General features: G+C 37.9%; 2 protein-coding genes across 3 annotated transcripts; both read right to left on the bottom strand.

The window, feature by feature from the left end:
• Positions 1 to 1,604: 1,604 nt before the first annotated feature.
• LOC132186892 (basic helix-loop-helix (bHLH) DNA-binding superfamily protein) lies at positions 1,605 to 4,099 on the bottom strand. The gene is made up of 4 exons (XM_059601004.2): positions 3,472 to 4,099; positions 2,607 to 3,152; positions 2,089 to 2,505; positions 1,605 to 1,924 (listed from the first exon to the last, which is right to left on the bottom strand). Exons 1-4 carry the CDS (start codon positions 3,571 to 3,573, stop codon positions 1,841 to 1,843), a joined length of 1,149 nt encoding a protein of 382 aa, XP_059456987.2. The 5' UTR covers positions 3,574 to 4,099; the 3' UTR covers positions 1,605 to 1,840.
• Positions 4,100 to 7,275: 3,176 nt separating this feature from the next.
• Positions 7,276 to 12,014, bottom strand: LOC132186931 (metal tolerance protein 1). Of its 2 annotated transcripts, none has more exons than XM_059601052.2 (2): positions 11,796 to 12,014; positions 7,276 to 8,773 (listed from the first exon to the last, which is right to left on the bottom strand). In XM_059601052.2, the coding sequence occupies exon 2, from the start codon at positions 8,771 to 8,773 to the stop codon at positions 7,469 to 7,471; it is 1,305 nt and encodes a 434-aa protein (XP_059457035.2). In that variant the 5' UTR covers positions 11,796 to 12,014; the 3' UTR covers positions 7,276 to 7,468. The 2 variants fall into 2 exon arrangements, with proteins under 2 accessions (XP_059457035.2, XP_059457036.2); XM_059601053.2 differs by having other exon boundaries at positions 11,815 to 12,014.
• Between the last annotated feature and the right edge of the window lie 7,287 nt (positions 12,015 to 19,301).

The following is a 19,301-nucleotide window of genomic DNA, read 5'->3' as shown; positions in this document are numbered from 1 at the left end:
GCTAATAAACCAAACACTTTCTAGAGATCACTACAATGCTATCAAGCTTGCGAAATTGAATCTTGATGAAATAGAAGGAGGGAGGTAATTCTGATTCATCAAAGCTGGAAGAACAGTTACTGAGAAAGTAGCAGCAACAAAGACAAAAAAGGTTGTTATCATGAAGGTTGTAGCAGAGGAAAATATATATATATATATATATATGATGAAAAAAAAAAGTAAAAAAGAAAAGCTGTAAAAAGGAAATCCCGAAGACCAAAAAATGACTAGGAGGGTCATTTTTTGTGTCAGACTCTTTTGCACATGGGGATATGCGTTTCTTCTGCGCAACTCTGCACCTCTCCCTCCGCCTCCCTCCCTCTGCTCCACCCTTTGACTTTCGCCGTTCCCGTCAAGGTTCTGTTTCTGCCACCCCCCTCAGCAAATCTTCTGCCTGCCATTACCATTAAGCTGTGAGTCTGTGAACAAAGTCCATTTTCGACTATATGCTTTCTTGTTGGCAGAGGGTGGCATGCGTGTCTCACCTGATCTGAGATATGTTTTTCTTTCTGCGTTTACTTTAATCTCTCCTCTGATCAACGACTAGTAGAAAACGGTCTCCATATCAGTCGTACTTGCGTTGAACAGAATCGTAATAAAATATAAATCAAACATTTCTCTTTTATCAACTGGATTCCTTCAATCTTATTCATCCCAATCCAATCTTTTGCCTCCTCTCTCTCCTTACATTGGGACAATTAATTTAAATATTTAAATAGGAGTATTTAAAATGCACAAAAAAAAAAAATATATATATATATATAGTAAAATGTGAATTTAAAATCCTCTAGCGTTTTTTAAGTGATCAACATGGTAAGTCATTTAAAATACGTCACATCAATTGGTGTAAAATGAATATAAAAATTTACATTACTCTCGACTCTTTTACAATAATTTTATAACTTAATGATACGTATTAACATGAAACCACATTCACATAATAATGCATGTTACTAAGTTGTAAAAGAGTTGTATAGGTTTAGTATTTTTCTTCTTCAAATTTTAAACCATTGTTTTAAAAATAATTTTTCATATTTTACCATATCAACATTTATTACCGTATTTACTGTGAGCAACACAGTCTTTCAAAATTCGGTATTTATCTTTTCTTTTTTTTTAACTGAATTTTCATATGATAACAAATGCTAATATGATAAAATTTAAATCATTTAAAGATTTATCTGTCAATTATGACAAGGGTTGATAATTTATTTTGGAACCCAGGAGCAGGATAGAGATGAGCTGCTGCACCCAAGTAAATCCCAAAGAGGGCAAGAAAGAGAAAAGGGGTGTAGCTGAAGGACAGGCAGATAATGATGAAACATTTATATAGTGTACTTTTACCCCAAAAAAATTTGTGTACGGCTTCTCCCAAAGTCAATATTAAAAAAAAAAAAAAAAAAAATGCATGATTCGTCGCAATATGTAATGATGGGAATTAGATAATGTTTCAAACCAAGCCTTCTGTTCTATCCCCAAGCATGCTGGGCCGGTGGGCCCCCTAACCCATCTCCATTCTCAATCCACCCACCCAGAAATGAGAAACCACATGAAGAGCAGGAAAATAAAATAAATATATATATATATATACATATAAATAAAAATAAAAATAGACATTTATTTGTAATTAGTTAAAATTAAAAACATGGAAGCTTTTCGAGTTATGGCAGTAAACATCAAAATAGGCATGTGTTCTGTCCTGCGCCTTCCTTCCCCTATGATACAACTCACTCACAGCCTAGGAGATGAGGACAATGGAATTGGAGGTGCCTCTCTTTTCGTGAGGAATCTCTTTGAACAATCAGCTGCCGTTGATGAAGCTTAATATTTGATGAACGGTGGATGCTATCTCGTCAGCGGATCCTAGCTTACACTCGTCCTCTATCTGCGTAAACAAAAAAAAAAAAAAACACATCTAAACCCACCCAAAATAGTAATATAAAATACCCGTAAAATGGAGGAAAAAAAAAAAAAAATGCAGTTTGCTTGAGCTTCAAGTCAGAATGGTTGACTGGGTAAAAGGACAAAGCAAGAGAGACAGAATAATACCTTGAGATTGAAAGAGTAAAGAACTGAGGAATCTGAGGAGGTGATGTTGAGGTGCAAAACTGTGAGCCGAAGATCCTCCAGTGCAACGATGGCTTTCAGCAACAGCCCCGGCCTCCGCCGGCATTCAATTTTCAAGTTCACATGGGTTTGAATCACAGTCACCTCTATCTCAGCCACGTCGGACTTGTTCTCCGCCTTCACCTCCTCCCCGTAGTTGCCTTCCTCCGATCCAATTCTACATTGCGGAGACATAAACAGAGTACCGTCGGAGGAAACATCCACGGCGGAGCGGACGCCGTCGCCGTCGCCCGCTTCTTGATTTTTTCTCATTCTCTTTTTCGCTTCAAGGGAATGGAGTAGCTGCTCCAGTTCCTTCACAAAGTCTATTGCACCTCCGATGACAGACGCTTGGTCACCCTTTTCATGAAAAATAAAACATAAAAAATAAAATGCTTCAATCTTTTGAAAAAGAATGGAACTTAATAATAGAATGGCTTCAAACTGTTCGTCATAATTACCCTTTGAATATAGGACGCGGGCATGAGGGACTTGAGGACGTTGAGATGGTCGTTCATTTGCCGTCGCCGGTTGCGTTCGACCGCAATGTGGGTCATGCGCTGGCTCTCTACTTCTTCCTTGTTCTTGGTCGGCCTTGTCCGCTTTCTCTTTCTTCGTTCCCGGCCGGTGACCGGTACACATGAAGCCGAAGGTGGGTTTTGAAGGTCCATGGTTTCGGATTTGACTGGTGAATATTGCTGCTCCACTATGTCATGGGTGACGCAGCTCTCAAGCTCTATGGCCTGAATTTGGGTTTCCATTTCAGGCATGTGAGTGTAATTCTCCCAAGGCTTCTTAAGGTGCTGCAATCTCAACAGTGTCTGAAAGCTGGGCTCTTTGAAGGGCAAAAAGTGTGGGGATCCCACGCTTTGCAGCATCTGAAGAAATGGAATCGTGTCCTCTAACATCGGGGTTGAGAAGTGTGCTTCTTCCTCAAATTTCAAGGTTTCTGTAGTGATGACAAATTCTTGCTCCAAACAAGCCACGCCCGAATGTTCCCCAAAGAACTGCAAGAAAGAAGAAAAAGAAAGAGAAAAATTAAAGTTTTGTTTTGTTTTCTGGGTTTCAAACCCAACCCCCAAAGGAAGCAAGAAAAAACAATTTCATGGACTCATGATGGACGAGGATATATAGAATATTGTTGAAGAGGAAAACAGCATGTCACATGTTTGTATTTGCTGGAAAATAAGACAATGCATTAAATACAGGCAATTTTAGAGAAGTAAACGCAGCTGGTTTCTTGATTGTAGGGAAGGATTCAGGAAAAGGGAATTAAAGAGAAGAGAAAGACAGAGTACGAATGGACGGAGGTTAGTAAAAACATACAGAGGGAGTAACAGGTCCTTGGAGCCCCTCCATTTGAGCTGAACAGTTGTTGAAGATTGCCTTAAATTCTCTCTCTTTCTCCCTCGGTGACCAACATTCCATAGTTATTATACTAAGGAAACAATTGCAATAAATGTAACCCCCAAGAAGCAGAAGGAGACCCCATATCTACCGCACAATATATTCCTTTGTTCCTGCTGCTACCGAGATACTCTCATATGGAATATATTAAATGCTTTTGCTTTGAAGAACTCACACATCCACACACACACACACAGAGGGTAACAAGAACTAGAAATAGGGCTCAGAGAGGTACTGAAGATGGGGTAATCCGTAATCCAATGGTAAAGAAAATGGAAACAGAAAAAGGATGTGGTAAGAAACGAAGGGTGGAAATTACTCAAATGAGTTTGAAGATATAATATCAGCTATACTTGAAACTGAGAGAGTTGGTGAGACTTTGCAGGGAAGAGAGAGAGAGAGAGAGAAAGAGGGTTGTCTGGTTTACAAGGTCCCAAGCATTATTGGCGGTGGCAGTTTTGTCCGGCAGCGGGGACAGACAGTTGTGGGGACTCCCTTTTTCTTTCTCTTTCTCTTTCTCTCACTCTCTCTCTCTCTTTCTCTCTCTCAAGGCGTACCAGCAAAGAAGAAAAGGTTTTGGAAAGTCCTTCTATGGACTGTGTCACTACTCCCCAGTCTGATGATGAGTCATTCCCGTTTCCCACAGATCCCCATCCCCATTACCCTTTTTTTTTTCTTTATCATTTCTTTACTGTTACCTCTCTAATCACACTGAAGAAATTGCACATGGGTTACGATTCTACTTATAAAATTACCTCTCATTATTCGGGTATAAATATTGAAAATGAGAATACTTGTTGTCCATTGAGAATACTTGTTGTCCATTTTCGTCCCAACCAAACAAAGATTAAATCATAGAGCATTTAATTGCATCAAATTGGTCTATGTCAGCACTTATAGTAGCACTTTACCAAAGTGTATTTTGCATCAAATTTTATATAGCATTCCATGTACTGAGTATACGTTGACATTCTCCCATTGAGGTGCAAAGAATGATGGTGTTTGATGAATTATATATATTTTTAAAGAGGAATATTTGGTGTGATATGAGGCAAAGGTAAAATGAGTTTTTTTTTTTTTTTAAGTGTTTTGTGCAAAAAGCTATTTGTTAATGTTTTGACTTTTCGAATATATAAAAAAAAAAAAAACAAAAAATGATAAGATGCAGTTAAACCTAGTTGATGTATTCATTTTATTCAATTATAAATGACCGTCCATGGTGTGTCATGAAAATAGATCGGAATCCTCTACAATTGAGAATTTCAAGAACTTTTCTTGTCTTTAGAAAAGGTTGTTAGAGGGCTCCCTTTTAGGCGATCAACAATGGTTACTCTACCTTGGCATGACCATGGTAGATATATTCGCTAAAAATTGTTTAGAAGAGATTTAGATGGTAGGAATCATAGGCGTTCCCTCAAGACCAATTAAGTCATCGCTTGACTCATTCCAACCAAAACATCAGTGAAATCCAAGATTACTAATACTAATCAGGCTTGTATGGGTAATTCTTTATTCGAAAAGTTGAACACACACCATAATATATGTCCAACCTCATAGAAATTTTCTTGAAACCATTGAACCACCATCATTGATAGTAAAACTCTCTTTTACTTGAGTAAAGAGTTTTCTATTAGAACAAAAAACCCACCCACTCGAATAAATTGTTCAGAAGCCCCTTTCGGGTCCATATAGTTTTCAGCTCAAAGTAGGAATACAAATTCCATGAAATATATATATATATGGGGCCTATAACAGCTAGTTGTGGGCATGGTACATGCAATAAGTGCGTCGGGGGACAGAAATTTTGTTTGGAAAGGGAGCACATGAAGGGATTTGAATCATAGATCCGATGTCTATTTTCCAATATTTGATCTCTTCATAATCAATCCTAAGTTCTTTTATTATGATGGTTGACCTTTGAAGTATGCCAGTAAAGTCGCATGACACTGAAAGTAAGCACAAAGGGAAAGGACAAAATACATATTCTGTCAATTTTGTTTTTTCGATTTGTAAAATTGGCCTTTTCTGCCTTAAAAAAACTTTCTTACATGTTCACTCTACTCTGCTTCTTGCTCTTATAACCAGGCCAAGTGCCTAACCTAACTAACAAACCCTTTCAGAACCCATATACATACACACACATACAAACATCACATATAAACTTCTATATATATATATTGTTCTTTTATAGGGAAAATCACTAGCTAGCCTTTTTAATCCAACAATCGACAATTTTTGACACAACTCGCGAATTTAACATGAATTGAATATAAAATTAGCGAATTAAGATTGATAAATTTGACCTGTTTAATTAAACGAGTTAGGATAAGATTAACTTATATAGTCTTATCCTCATGCTATGACACACAACTCAAACCCAATATGCAATATTAAGATTTATAATTTTTGACGTGATTTGCTAACTCGAAACAAACCAACCCGTGGTAATTAAATGTACTTTGACACGACCAAACCCTTCACACCTACATGAATTGTCACCATTACATGTTACTGCGCGGTATCTCTTTAACTCTCAATTTCTGAGAGGCCTAACAAAGACAACCCTATGAAGGGGCCACCTCTTACTGTGTCTCTCGGGTTGCCATCAGACCAATCTCTCTGTCACCTGCTTTATATGCATGTACCCTGTCCTGTAAGGCAATTTTCTTTCTCTCGTTTTTTTCTCTCTTTTCCTTTCCTCTGCTGATCATCTAAATTCTCACACGTAGTAGGAAGATCATTCTTCCATTCATATTCATAATTTAGAACCAGCAAGGATGTGTATTTGTCTTGTGTTTACAACTACTCAATGTAGAAGAAACAGATATATATGATATTATGAGACACACATCTTACAGAGAAGACAAATTCAATCCAATAAAATCCCCTGCTGCTTGAAAACACCAAAACTCACTTGATGATGTCTACGAATCTTATCTCTTGGAACTGTGGCCTCCATACCTCTAAAACACAATTGCACACCTCTAGCCACACAACCAGAGCCATTTCTCTTTCTCAAGACAAATTCCGAAACTTGGACTTGTCTTCTTGCGCATGTGAACACTGTAATAAAATTACACCGAGTCTTACCATTACGCTTTACCCCTACAGTCATTCGCCAAGGAATCTCTTTCACAACTTTCCAATAACAACGAAACCTAATCCTCAACTTACAGGCTTTCTTCTGGCCTGTCAACCGCCACGTAAAATATTTACTGAGGATGCTGTTGCCATTTTGCGGAACAAAGCAGGCCGATAGTACTTCACAAGCTGCATATATGCTGAGGTTACCTACCGTATATGCACCAACATGGAGAGCAACTGAACCCCATCTCACATGCGTGACGCTTTGAAACTTGTTTGTAGTAGACCCCAATGCTCTGCTGATGCTCCATGCATACCAGAAGAGTGAATTCTTTAGGGAAATAACCATTGTTTTGTTTATAATGTGTTCTTATTTGTTGAAGTTGTTTCAGAATATATTTCACGCTTTGGCGGGCACAGCTGGATGCTGTTTGTGTCACTCTGAAAATGGTGGTAGGGCCATATCTGTGTCTGCTTATGCATTACCTGCGGTGCATGGAAGTAAAGAGTGCGTTTTTACTTCACTCGCTTGATGAATCCTTTCCAGTTAACAACTAAATATACACCGACCCTACAACCAAAAATCCACCATTTCAAGTAATACCACAACAGAGAGAGAGAGAGAGAGAGAGAGAGAGAGATACCAATCTGCTGCTAAAAATTCAATTGGAGTGCGCAAAACCTGAAGAACTACATATAAGAAGACTGTTAAGTCTGCTACTAGGAAGAGCATATGCAGCCATATGATGAAATAATTGGGGACTTCGGGAATTGTGAGACACAGATACATGTAAATCTTCCCCCTATAATCATTTTCCAGGTGAAGAGCCCACTAACGCTCTATCTGTACGGTTACATGACTTATGTTATACTCCCTTCTGATGTAATTTACCACATTGTCCAGCACCAAGTCTGCATTTGCTTCTGGCCTGATTTTGACATGACAAGCCAACAGGACCTTCCCCACCGTTATAGCCCATATATGCAGCTCATGAATGGCCACCACTTCATCCATTTCTAATAGCCCCCTTTCGAGCTTTGTTGCATCGATCTCTCTTGGTGTGCTCTCCATCAGGACATCAAGTATGTTCCGGATCATTTTGATAGTAGTCCCTAAAACGATAACAGAAAAAATTAGGGTGCAAATCACATCAACTATTTTCCACTCGGGCTTATACCATATGATTGCTCCTCCAATCATTACCCCAATACTCTGGATGGAGTCCCCAAGTACATGGAGATACGCTCCCTGTACATTTATATTCCTCTTCTTCTGTTCATGTCCATTTTTTGGTTTATCCAGCAGTGGTTCAGCAGGATTTCCATCATGGTGTGCATGATCTTCATGTCCATGATGGTCTTCAGGATCTTCATGACCTTGATGGTCTGCAGGATCTTCGTGACCTTGATGGTCTGCGGGATCTTCATGATCTTCATGACCATGATGGTCTGCAGGATCTTCATGACCATGGCAATGTTCATCTTCTGGGTGTTCCTCATGATGATGATGATGATGAGCAGAAATTGTCACTCCGTGGCTGTGGCTAATACCATGACCATGGTCATCATGTCCATGTCCATGGCCATGATCATGGCCCAATAACAGAACCATGACGATATTAACCACTAGACCAAATGTAGCAACAATGAACATTAAAAGGCCATTCACCTCACCTGTGTCATGAATAAGTCTAAGAATGGCTTCATATACCAAAATCCCTGCAAGCAACCATATGAGTTGGATAGAAACCAAAGCACCAAGAATCTCAACCCTAAAAAATCCGTAGGACTGCCGGGGGGTGGCTTCCCAGCCAGCAGCCCATAAGGAGAGCAAGGAGATGGCAAAAGATGCAACATCTGAAAGCAAATGTGCTGCATCAGTCAATATTGCTAGACTATTGGCTTTGATGCCACCAGCTACTTCAACACTCATGAAGATAACGCACAGTGTCACTGCCATTAAAAGCTTGCGCATCGAAGCTGATCGCTCTTTAGCATCCTTAGAGTAGGATTCAGTATCAGAGAATCCACAAGTTGCTTCCCCACAAAACTTACTCCCACCTGTGCTCCCCTCTCCAGTAGGGATATCTACACTGATTTCAATAATCTGCCCACTATGAGAAGTTTGCTCTTCCATCTGAAAATTCACAGTGATGAGAAGCGGTATCAAAGAAACATATCCTGAATGCTTTTTTTATTTTTGATGTAACTAAATTATCTGAAATTGGTCAAACAGCAAGTTAGTGCCTTTTCTACCACTCTTTGACAAGCAAAAGTGCTTGTTTTAAATTGAGCACAGTACAGAGAACAATATGACTTATTATATCACTGATAACTTAATTACTCATGTTAGATTAGAATAATTGTATTTTATCTGTTGCTATTTGATTTAGAAGATAGGGTTAAGTTTATCTTCTTAGTAGATGTAGTTGAATTGAAGTGTGTAACTCTCCTCTATAAATAATAACAATGTGTGTGTAGGGCTATAAGGAAAAATATACCCTACCACTTTTTTAAGTTACAACACACATGTTTCTGCAGAAGCAGAACAGGGCTTAATGTACTCAAAGCAGAACATCAGCAAGGGATTTCTAAATTGATAAAAGAGCTGGTTATAACCACAACCATTGAACAATATTGTCAAATATTTTCTAAGGAGATAAACAAAGAATGTGACCAAGATTATGCACAAAGTGCTTGAATCTTATACATTTCCAAAACCCACCAAGAAAAAAGTGAATTAAAACTTATTAAATGCAAAATTGCTTTCCCCAAAGACCTACCTATTTCATACTTTTTCATTTGAAGTGATTTGACCATTTGGTGAAACCCATAAAATCCAAACTGCTAGCATTACCACCTTACCATTGTAGGCTAACTCAGAGGATGACAGACCTCGGACAGGTGTTTTAGAAAACATTCTGCAGCCAACTATGCTAGTCCAATAATATTTCCGGTCTAAGTGACAAAAAAAATACTGACTCAAACAAATATCACAGGGGAATTAAGGCCTGCAAATTTCTTGTTGAGCGACTCATCTATACAGCCAACCCAAATAGCTGGGGATGACACTTTGTTGAGTTGTCATGAGATAGTACCCATTTAATTAGAAACATAATCTCAAATACATTAGGAAATCAGTCTTACGATGTTAGGGTCTCATATTAAATCTATAAATACCAACCAAAATACCAATTTAGGTTCCCCTGTTCATTACCCATGACCAGTTCACCAGAGGCAGTTTTTCACTTGTACACAATAATCGATTCAAAGAAGTATGATGAGAAGCAAGTTCCATTCCCTACTTCCCACTCAAATTCTTAAAGACCAGATTGAATCATCCTCATCAGCCTAAACAGGCAATAAATCTGTCACAGTTTCTTAACTATTACTTCAAGTGGAGAATGTTAATGGAGAGATGGAAGTATAAACTCATTTCAGCAAGTTATTTACGAAACAAATTTTCAGAGGGAAAGGTGCATTATCTAAAGCAACAGAGAAAAAAAGCAGGTCCAATATCATTCTATCAACCGTCCTCCTCTCATTGATCGTTCATGCGAACCTCATGAACAAAAGCTTTAGGCTACATTTGGTACATGGAACCGCTATTCCATTCAAAAAAAAAAAAAAAAAAAAAATTATTAGAAATGGAATAAGGTGGAATGGAATATCCTTGAAATAGTCATTCCCTTATGGGTCATGGGAATGACTATTTTAGGTGTACTTTAACACCAAAGGTATTTTATTATAGTTCTTCCATCCTTAATAAAGGTTATTCATTTTTCCTAATGGAATAGTCATTCTGTATACCAAACGTATCCTTAGTATTTTCTAATTTGAGAGGAATAACTATTCCTCACTTTAAGTAATAGTCATTTCCTCATGGGTCATGGGAATGACTACTCCGAGTGTTAAGAGTATATGTGTACTTTAACACCAAGGCTACTTTATTATATTTCTTCCATCCTTAATAAAGGCTTTTTCTTTTTTCCTAATGGAATAGCACTTCTGCCTACCAAAAGCACCCTTAGTGTTTTCTAATTTACCTACTTAAATTTCAGGATGCATTTTTTGGTTGGTAAAAGTTTCAGGATCCACTACCGAACCATAAGATTCCTCTTTGCCTACACTTACGGAAGAAAAATATCCGGCGATTGCCTTGAATCCTGTGTATGAGAATTCACAGAGAAGAAAGAATCCCTGGCTGAGTGTTTCAGTAAAATGAAGCCAGGTATATATCTTTGGACAGTAGAATTTCAAAATATAAAAGGATAGAAGAAGATATAGGTCTAAGCTTAGGTGAAGTCTAACGACCAGTTCAAAACTGAATAGGCTTTGCTAAAAATTAGTAGCAAATTATTCAATAAAGTCACAACCAGAACAGATATCAAAGCAAATTTTGTAGGGGCAACGAGTTTTTAAATATTCAAATACACATTTTTATAGACACGAGAAGGTTAAATTAGCATTCATCCAAAAAGAAAAGACCAAAAAAAAAAAAAAAGTATATTTAGTGGCACGAAATCCTCCCATACATGGAAAAGTATCAGCATCAAAACTAGAAAATCTAGGACCCAGAGAAGTTGAGAAGCAGCAGAGCAAAACGGAGAATAGCGAGATAATGGGGGAACAGGTGTAAACAAAAAAAGGAAGAATGTTTAGAGAAATGGCAATTACCCTGGAGGGCCAGGCAATCAATGCAAGTCTAAAAGATGCTCCTACTTTGATTGAAAATTTGAAACACTTTCACAACTTTTCACAACTAGATAAGGGAAAAGATTAGCCCAGAGTCGAAAAGGCAAGCACCAGCTCATTCAGTATCTCCTTTCAATTTCTAATCACCAGATTCACCAGTATATGATAACTACAACACACAAAACACTTGAACAAAATACATGACAAAAGCCTAACACCAGGGTAAACTAAAGACCACAATCCACAAAGAGACTCAATATGCAATAAAATCTCAAGCCTTGGATTAAACACAAAATGTGTAAGCAGGCACCGATCAAATAGACGAGTAAGAGAGAGAGAGAGAGAGAGAGAAGCATTTCAAAGGAAACATTGGAAACAAGCGTAGCCCATATCCAATTTTAAAAATTTAAATACAGGATTTAAAAAACATATAGAATGTTCACAAACAAGAACAATATTCATACCAGACGACTAGAGGGATACCTTCCTTCCTTTTGAGCTTCTTCTCGTATCGAATATGAGGGTCTCCCTCTGCCTCTGCCTCTCCCTCTCTCCCTCTCCCTGTGTCTCTGTCTTGACTTTAATAGAAGAAATCCTGCAGCAAAACTAATGGGCTTACCATTTTAACCCTACCAGCCAGTCCTAGATGGTTGATTCTTGCTAAACAAATGTGTTTGGTCAAAACATTATGGGCAATAACGGGACAAAACCTGTCTTTGTAAACCAAATATCTTAAATCCCCAAGCCGGCCACGCGGGTATCACGAACCTCATCAAGTTTATCTGTTTATGTTTAGTAGGAGTGGAACGGAATAAAAAGCTGTTGATTAATTAATTGAGTTTAAATAAATTAGGGCAGTTGAAATTGACTAACAGCTGCATATATATATATGTACAGTTGTGTCCTGGTTATCTTTTGTTAATTAGGCTTATCTGTAACTCCCTAATTTTGTTTAATAATAATCATTATCTGTCTTAGGCTGGCAAAACGTGTTATTGTGTCGGGTTCGTGTCCGACCCGATTACGACCCGACACGTTTAAGTCCAACCTGAACACGATACATTTAATTAAACGTGTAGAACCTCTAGCTCGAACACAACACGGTTTATAAACGGGTAACACAACATGAACCCGTTTATAAACGGGTCATAATCGTGTTGTGTTACCCGTTTATAAACCGACCCAACCCAACATGAATGTAAACTCATTATAGTTTTTAACCTTTTATAGCCATACCAAAATGATTTTTTTTTTTTTTAATCAACTCTTTCATCTGCTTCCTAAACAAGGAGGCAGAATTGGAATTTTTTTTTGTTAGGATTAACTTTTAGGTTTAGACATTTAATAAATAAAATAAAATAAAATAGAAAACGTGTCAACCTGCCGGGTTCGCAGGTTGACACGACACGACATGTTTACTAAACGTGTCGTAAACGAGTGAGCTGTTTACGACGAGAACTCGTTTAAGCCCAACCCTAACTTAAATTTTAGGTATCGAATTCGAGTGTCACGAGTTAAATTGCCAATCCTATATGTCTATCACATGCACGCTCAATACTTATTTTCATTTACATGGAAAATTCATGCATTTATGGGACAATGACAATCCATGCATTTATTCTTTTTTATTTATGGGATATTTATTACTTTCTACAACATATCTTTAATTGTAGTACTACATATATATTCCCAAACACCACCATATTGGAAGCACAACTGGGGTCTCGGCCATCTTTGGCCTGGAGAAGTATTCTGGCCTCCAAGGATTTAATTCAAAACGGTAGCATTTGGAGGATCGGTGACGGAAGAGATGTAAGGGTGTGGGGGGACAGATGGTTGGCCAACCCCATATCTTATTCGATTCAAACTCCAAAACCAGCCCATGTGGACAATATGACCGTGAGTGATCTCATTGATATGACGGACAAGAAATGGAAGACGCAAATGATTGCTACCATGTTTCAACCAGAGGAAGCTACAATAATCCTTAACATACCTCTAAGCCCCTTTCTACCCAGAGATAGGCTCATCTGGCGAGGTACGAACAATGGCATTTTTTCTGTTAGGAGTGCCTATCATCTTGGAATGGAGATGAAAGCACAGAATCTTCCGGGGAGCTCAACGAAGCATCAACCCAATGAGGAATGGCGAACCTGCTGGAGGTTAAATATTCCTAATGCTGTGAAAATGTTCCTGTGGAGAGCATGCCATAATTTGCTACCAACAAAGGCTAATCTTTTCCGCCGTGGAATATGCGATAATAATCTCTGCCCAATCTGCCAAAGGGAGGAAGAAACAGTAGGACATGCTTGCTGGGACTGCCCGGCAGCTAATGATGTTTGGGGAGAAGGCAGTATTAAACTACAGAAGTGTGGAACTGGAGGGCGAGAATTCATGGAGATTTTTCAGATGGTGAAGACCCGCTGCGAGACGGCTGAGGTAGAGCTTTTTGCGATAACGGCTCGTCGCATCTGGATACGTCGAAATGAATACATCCATGAAGGTAGCTTCACACATCCCTCGCATATCATGAGGGAGGCCAACAACGCTCTGGCTTATTTCCAGAAGATTAACGACAAGACTGTGCAGCAAGGACGACCAGCACCAGAGCCTGAAAGGATCAAATGGCAACCCCCACCTCAAGGAAGGGTCAAAATAAATTGGGATGCAGCTGTAGATGGGAACAACAAAATTATTGGGCTGGGGATCATAGTTCGAAATGACAAAGGATGGTTTCTGGCAGCCCTTAGCAAACGACTTCCGTTGGGGGTCACACCGGTGGTAGCTGAATCAATGGCAGCCTTATATGCTGTGACGTTCTGCAAAGAAGAAGGCTACAGGTCGACAATTTTCGAGGGTGATGCTTTGCAAGTAGTAAACGATGTGAACTCAACGAACCAATGTCAAAGTATGCATGGTCATCTAATAGAGGATATCAAGGCAGCTCTCCAAGCCCTGAACCAAGCATCCTTTACTCATGCCAAACGGGAGGCAAATGCGGCGGCCCATGCACTAGCTGCTGGAGCTAGAAACCATGTCATAGACACGATTAGGTGGTCTTCCATACCTTCTTGTATCTATGGTATTGTACGGAGAGAGGAATCCTTTCCCTCTTCTTGATTTTTGCTCATTTAGAGCCTGAATGAAATTCCAAAAATTATTCTTCAAAAAAAAAAAAAACATATATATATAGCCTTTAATGTGGCCAGATGCTCATTCCTATAATTGAGAATGTTTGGTCTTTCTTGAAAGAAAATGGTAAGTTGACCAGCTCTGCATGTAATCTTTTCCAATTAATTTTGTCAACTACTTGTAGCTATTTCTCACTCACAAAAATATCTTGGTTGATTTGAGCTCATGTTCGATAATTTAGCCAAGGAAAAAGTACTTATTTGATTCATAGGTTCGCAATTGTACTAAACTCCAAACTAATTCTTGAGGTATTAAAAGTATCTTAAAAGATTCATGGGATGACTTATATATTGATCTAAAATGGTCCATACCGTTAGCTAGTTGTTTTATCAAAATCATTAGATGTTGATGTGGATTCATGTCTCAATCAATCACTAATTGACACATAGCATGATAGGTAAGGTGTGACATCTCCTCACCATATCGGGGTGGTCAGCCGCACAAATCGACCTTACTCCCTTATTACGCTTTTTACTCAGTTACTTGAGTAAGACTTGATCTCTTATTTTGTTTTGAAGAATATTACTACAACAACTACGGTACATTTTTTTTTTTAAGTAGAAACAAGCAAAGCGCAGTGATTCATGATGTAATTTTACAGAAGTCATCCACTATGTCACTTGTCAATCGGTGATTAGTTGACGGTTTTCATCATTAATTGAAGGCCCGCATGAACTATTTTAGACAAATAGCATACACATCTTTACTATACTTAATACCCCATGCATTATTTTGGTACAACTGTAAACCCTCACGGATCACATAAGCAATTGTGCCTTTTATCTAAAACCACATGGACAACTCATGAGTAGACTAGAGAGAGTTTTCCCTTTATCTAAAACTACAGGAACAACCCATGAGAGAGAGAGAGAGAGAGAGAAAGTCAAATGTTGTAAGGTAACCGAAATGATGGATCAGCGACAGAAACTATAACATGGACATTTAATGATCATTTAGGTTTCTTTATTTTGTCACAATTAAATTATGAGCTTCATAATTGGCCTGGTGGTGCAGAGGCCTTGTGGATTGGGCCAAAACTTCCAGATAATCCCTCAATAACTTAATTACATTTTGACTAGCTAGCACTGTTTTTCATGACCCACAAAATTAGGATCAGCCCACATGCATCATGACACTATAACGTGTTTGGTTCTCTTGAAAATTTATTGGACGACCGAGAAACTTTGGTTTAGTAGTTGGTGCGGGTAGTACTTTTGAAGAGCAAGGAGGAGACACTCTTTAGCAGTAACAGGAAAGGTGGACCTAGAGGACAAAGAGACACCGGAAGAAAAAAAGAAGATAAGGAAAAATATCAGTATAGAAATCATCTAAAGAGTAATCCCATTTGGTTTGCAGAATGAGTATTCCATTAAGAAAATTAATAGGTATTACTGAGAATAAAAGATGTTGGAATTGAATAATTATTCAAATTCTTTAGTTTGGTAATTAACGACACACATGGTCTAACTAGAATTGAATCAAAATTACTAAAAACTCTCACATTATTATTATTATTATTATTATTTTCAATTCATATTAGAAAATAAAAATAAAAAATAAAAAACCTAAAAAATCGTGGGGTGGTCGGCCACCCACAGAACCTGCCGGGGGTGGTGCGACCACCCTTGGAGCGCCTCATGATGGACCCACGAGGCATTCCGAGGGTGGTCGCACTACCCTCGGTGCCATCGGGGGTGACCGCGACCACCCCTAGAGCAAATTTGGGGTGGCTACGACCACCCTCGATGAGCATCAGGGGTGGCCGTAGCCACCCCAAGATGCCACGGGGGTGGTCGCACCACCCCTGGACGCCTCGGAGGTGGTCTCACGAGGTGTACGGGGTGGTGTGACCACCCTCGCCTCTTGGGGTGGTCGGCCACCCACTTTAATTTCCATCTTATACTCTTTTTTCTTTAGTTTAAAATTCATATATATATATATATATATATATATATATATATATATATATATTAATTTTAAAACTAAGGGTGTTTGTGTAAAATGTATTCTTCAAAGAATAGTTATTACTCTAATTTTTTAGAGGAATACTTATTTTTGTGTATAGGGATTAATGATTCCTACAGAAATAACTATTCCCACGAATATACCCTTACCAAACAAAATTATTATTATTTCATAAGAATAATCATTCCATTCGAAATGGTCTATTCTGCAAACCAAACGGGCCCAACATTATTTATTCAAAGAGGTACGGTTTCTAGCTAGTAGCATATATATATACTCAAAATTCACAAACAATTAATGAGATGAAGAATACCGAAGAATATATATTCTGAATTTTACGTTTCAAATGGCTCAAGAAATTTGTGTTATTTGTTTTTAATTGTGTTTTTGCCCATGGGAGTTTTGCATTATGATTTTCATTAGAGGGTAAACATGGTTGAAGCGAATTTGTGATGTAATCTCGATAAACCATTAGAGCTAATGGCTAGCCTATTATGATTGTCCTTAAGGACATAGTCCTAATTGCTTACCTAAATGAATTCAAAAGTTAGTTAGTTTTGGTTTATGTGTGTGGAGTTGACCCCATATGATATGTTCTCTCCCTTAGATGATGATGTTACTTGCTGTTCACATGATAGTGATGTATTCTATATTCATTGTGGCATGATTATGAACATCTGGAGAGCACATGCACATGCAAGTATATATTAACCATGTATTCAGTGTCATGATGAAAAGGTATGTCGACAAGCTAAGGTTGGCTCATTGACAAGGGTAACCGCCTCTAATGCTTAGCTAGCGATGATGAAACATTGTGTCCCTTGGTGCTTATGTAACACACACTACAAAAAAAAAAAAAAAGGCATTTTCTGACGTGGCTACAGTACCTGGTTTATTGTCACGTCAGAAAATTTCTGACGTGCAAATTTTACAAAGTCAGAAATTTTTTTTCTAACATGTAAATAGTGACACGTCAGAAAATTCTGACGTTTTATATGTTGGAGCGTCAAAAAAAATGTTACAAATTTGGGAAATTAAAAAATTATATAATTTCTGAAGTGGTAAATTTTGCCACATCAGAATTTTCTGACGTGGCAGGTTGTCACATCATAAATTCTCTGACGTGGCAAACCGGCACGTCAAAATGCTATATATATATATATATATATATATATATATATATGATTATAAATATATTTATATTAGTTTTTTGACGTGCCAGGTGTTGCACGTCAGAAATTTCTGACGTGCGACACCTGGCACGTCAGAAAACTACTCTAAAAAAAATATCTAATGTATATATATATATATATATATATATATATATATATATATTTAATTTTATATTTATTTCTGACGTGCTAGGTGTCACACGTCAGAAATTTCTAACGTGCAACACTTGGCACGTCAAGAAATTACCTCGACGGTGCCCGGGATTTTGAATTTTTTTCCCTCTTTTTATTTACCCCCTCAACTTTTTCCCTCTTCTTATTCTTTACCTCTTCATATTTTTTTTTTCCCAGCACATTCTCTCTCCTGTCTCAATCTCCCTGCAGTCTGCACCTGCACCTCTGCAGTTTCATTTTCCCAGTTGCTTCTCTGCAGTCTGCACCTCTAGAGGAAGAAGAAAAACAGCAGGTGAAGGGAAAAAATTGGGAAGCATGCAGCAGATCGAAGAAAGCAGAAGACGAAGAAAAAGAAAAGGAGAAGAGAAGAAGAAGAAAAAAGAAAAAGAAAAAAAGGAGAAGAGAAGAAGAAGAAGAAGAAGAGGAGAAGATCGATAAGAAGATTTTTTGGGTTTTTCAGTTTGATTTCTTGATGGTTGGTTTTAATTTTTTGAAGATTTTTTCGGTTTGAGTTTTTGAAAATATTTTCAAAAACTCAAACCATGGTGCAGATCTGAACCATGGAGATCAAAAAGAAGAGGGAGAGAGTGAGAAAATGGAGAAATAGGAGAGCTGGAGAAAAGAAGAGAGAGAGAGAGAGAATTGAGCAAAGAAGAAATTAAGGGAGTGGCCGGCCATGGTGCAGATCTGCACCATGGCCGGTGCAGAGAAATGTGTTTCTCTGCACGGCAGTGAGGAAGCTGCCGTGCAGAGGAATTCCCAAAATTAATTTTAATTAATAAATTTTTTAATTAAAAAAAAATTCCAGAAAAAATTAAAAAAAGGAAAATTAATTTTTTCTAACGTGGGAGTTTTACCACGTCAGAAAATTTTATGACGTGGTATTTCTCCCACGTCAGAAAATTTTCTGACGTGGCATCTCTACCACGTCATAAAATGTTTCTAACGTGTGAGATAGTAAAATGTTAGAATTTTTTGACGTTCTACACACTGACGCGTTAGGAAAATTTTTTTCCTGACACCTATGTTTCTGACAATAGACACGCGTCAGAAACGACCCGTCAGAAAAATTTTCTGACACGTCAGACACTAGAAAACATCAGAAATCTCCAGTCATAAAAAAATTGTTTTTTTGTAGTGACATAATTAAAGATGGTTGACATAAACATTTGTAACCTTAGCTAGGATTAAGATGAGGTTAATATTTTTGTTAAGACCATGCATGCATGGATCAATAGCCCATAATCCATGTGTAGCGTGAGATTAGGCAAATGTGAGACCTTAATTTGACGACTAAGGTGATGAGCAAATGATTAGAATTCAATTAGCTAGGCACTTGAGTAGGTATTGAGTTTAGACATATGCTCTTTTAGACTGAAACCGACTGAGATAAGAATCTTTAGAAGATTGCTTCACAAGCTTACTTCTTGTTCCCAAAGCATCTCCATATAATTAATTAATTAATTA

This window comes from Corylus avellana, chromosome 6 (assembly GCF_965113065.1).
Source record: "Corylus avellana chromosome 6, dhCorAvel1.hap1.2, whole genome shotgun sequence".
Lineage (NCBI taxonomy): Eukaryota > Viridiplantae > Streptophyta > Magnoliopsida > Fagales > Betulaceae > Corylus > Corylus avellana.
Note: the sequence above shows the minus strand (reverse complement) of the source record. Positions and strands in the feature narration are given on the sequence as shown.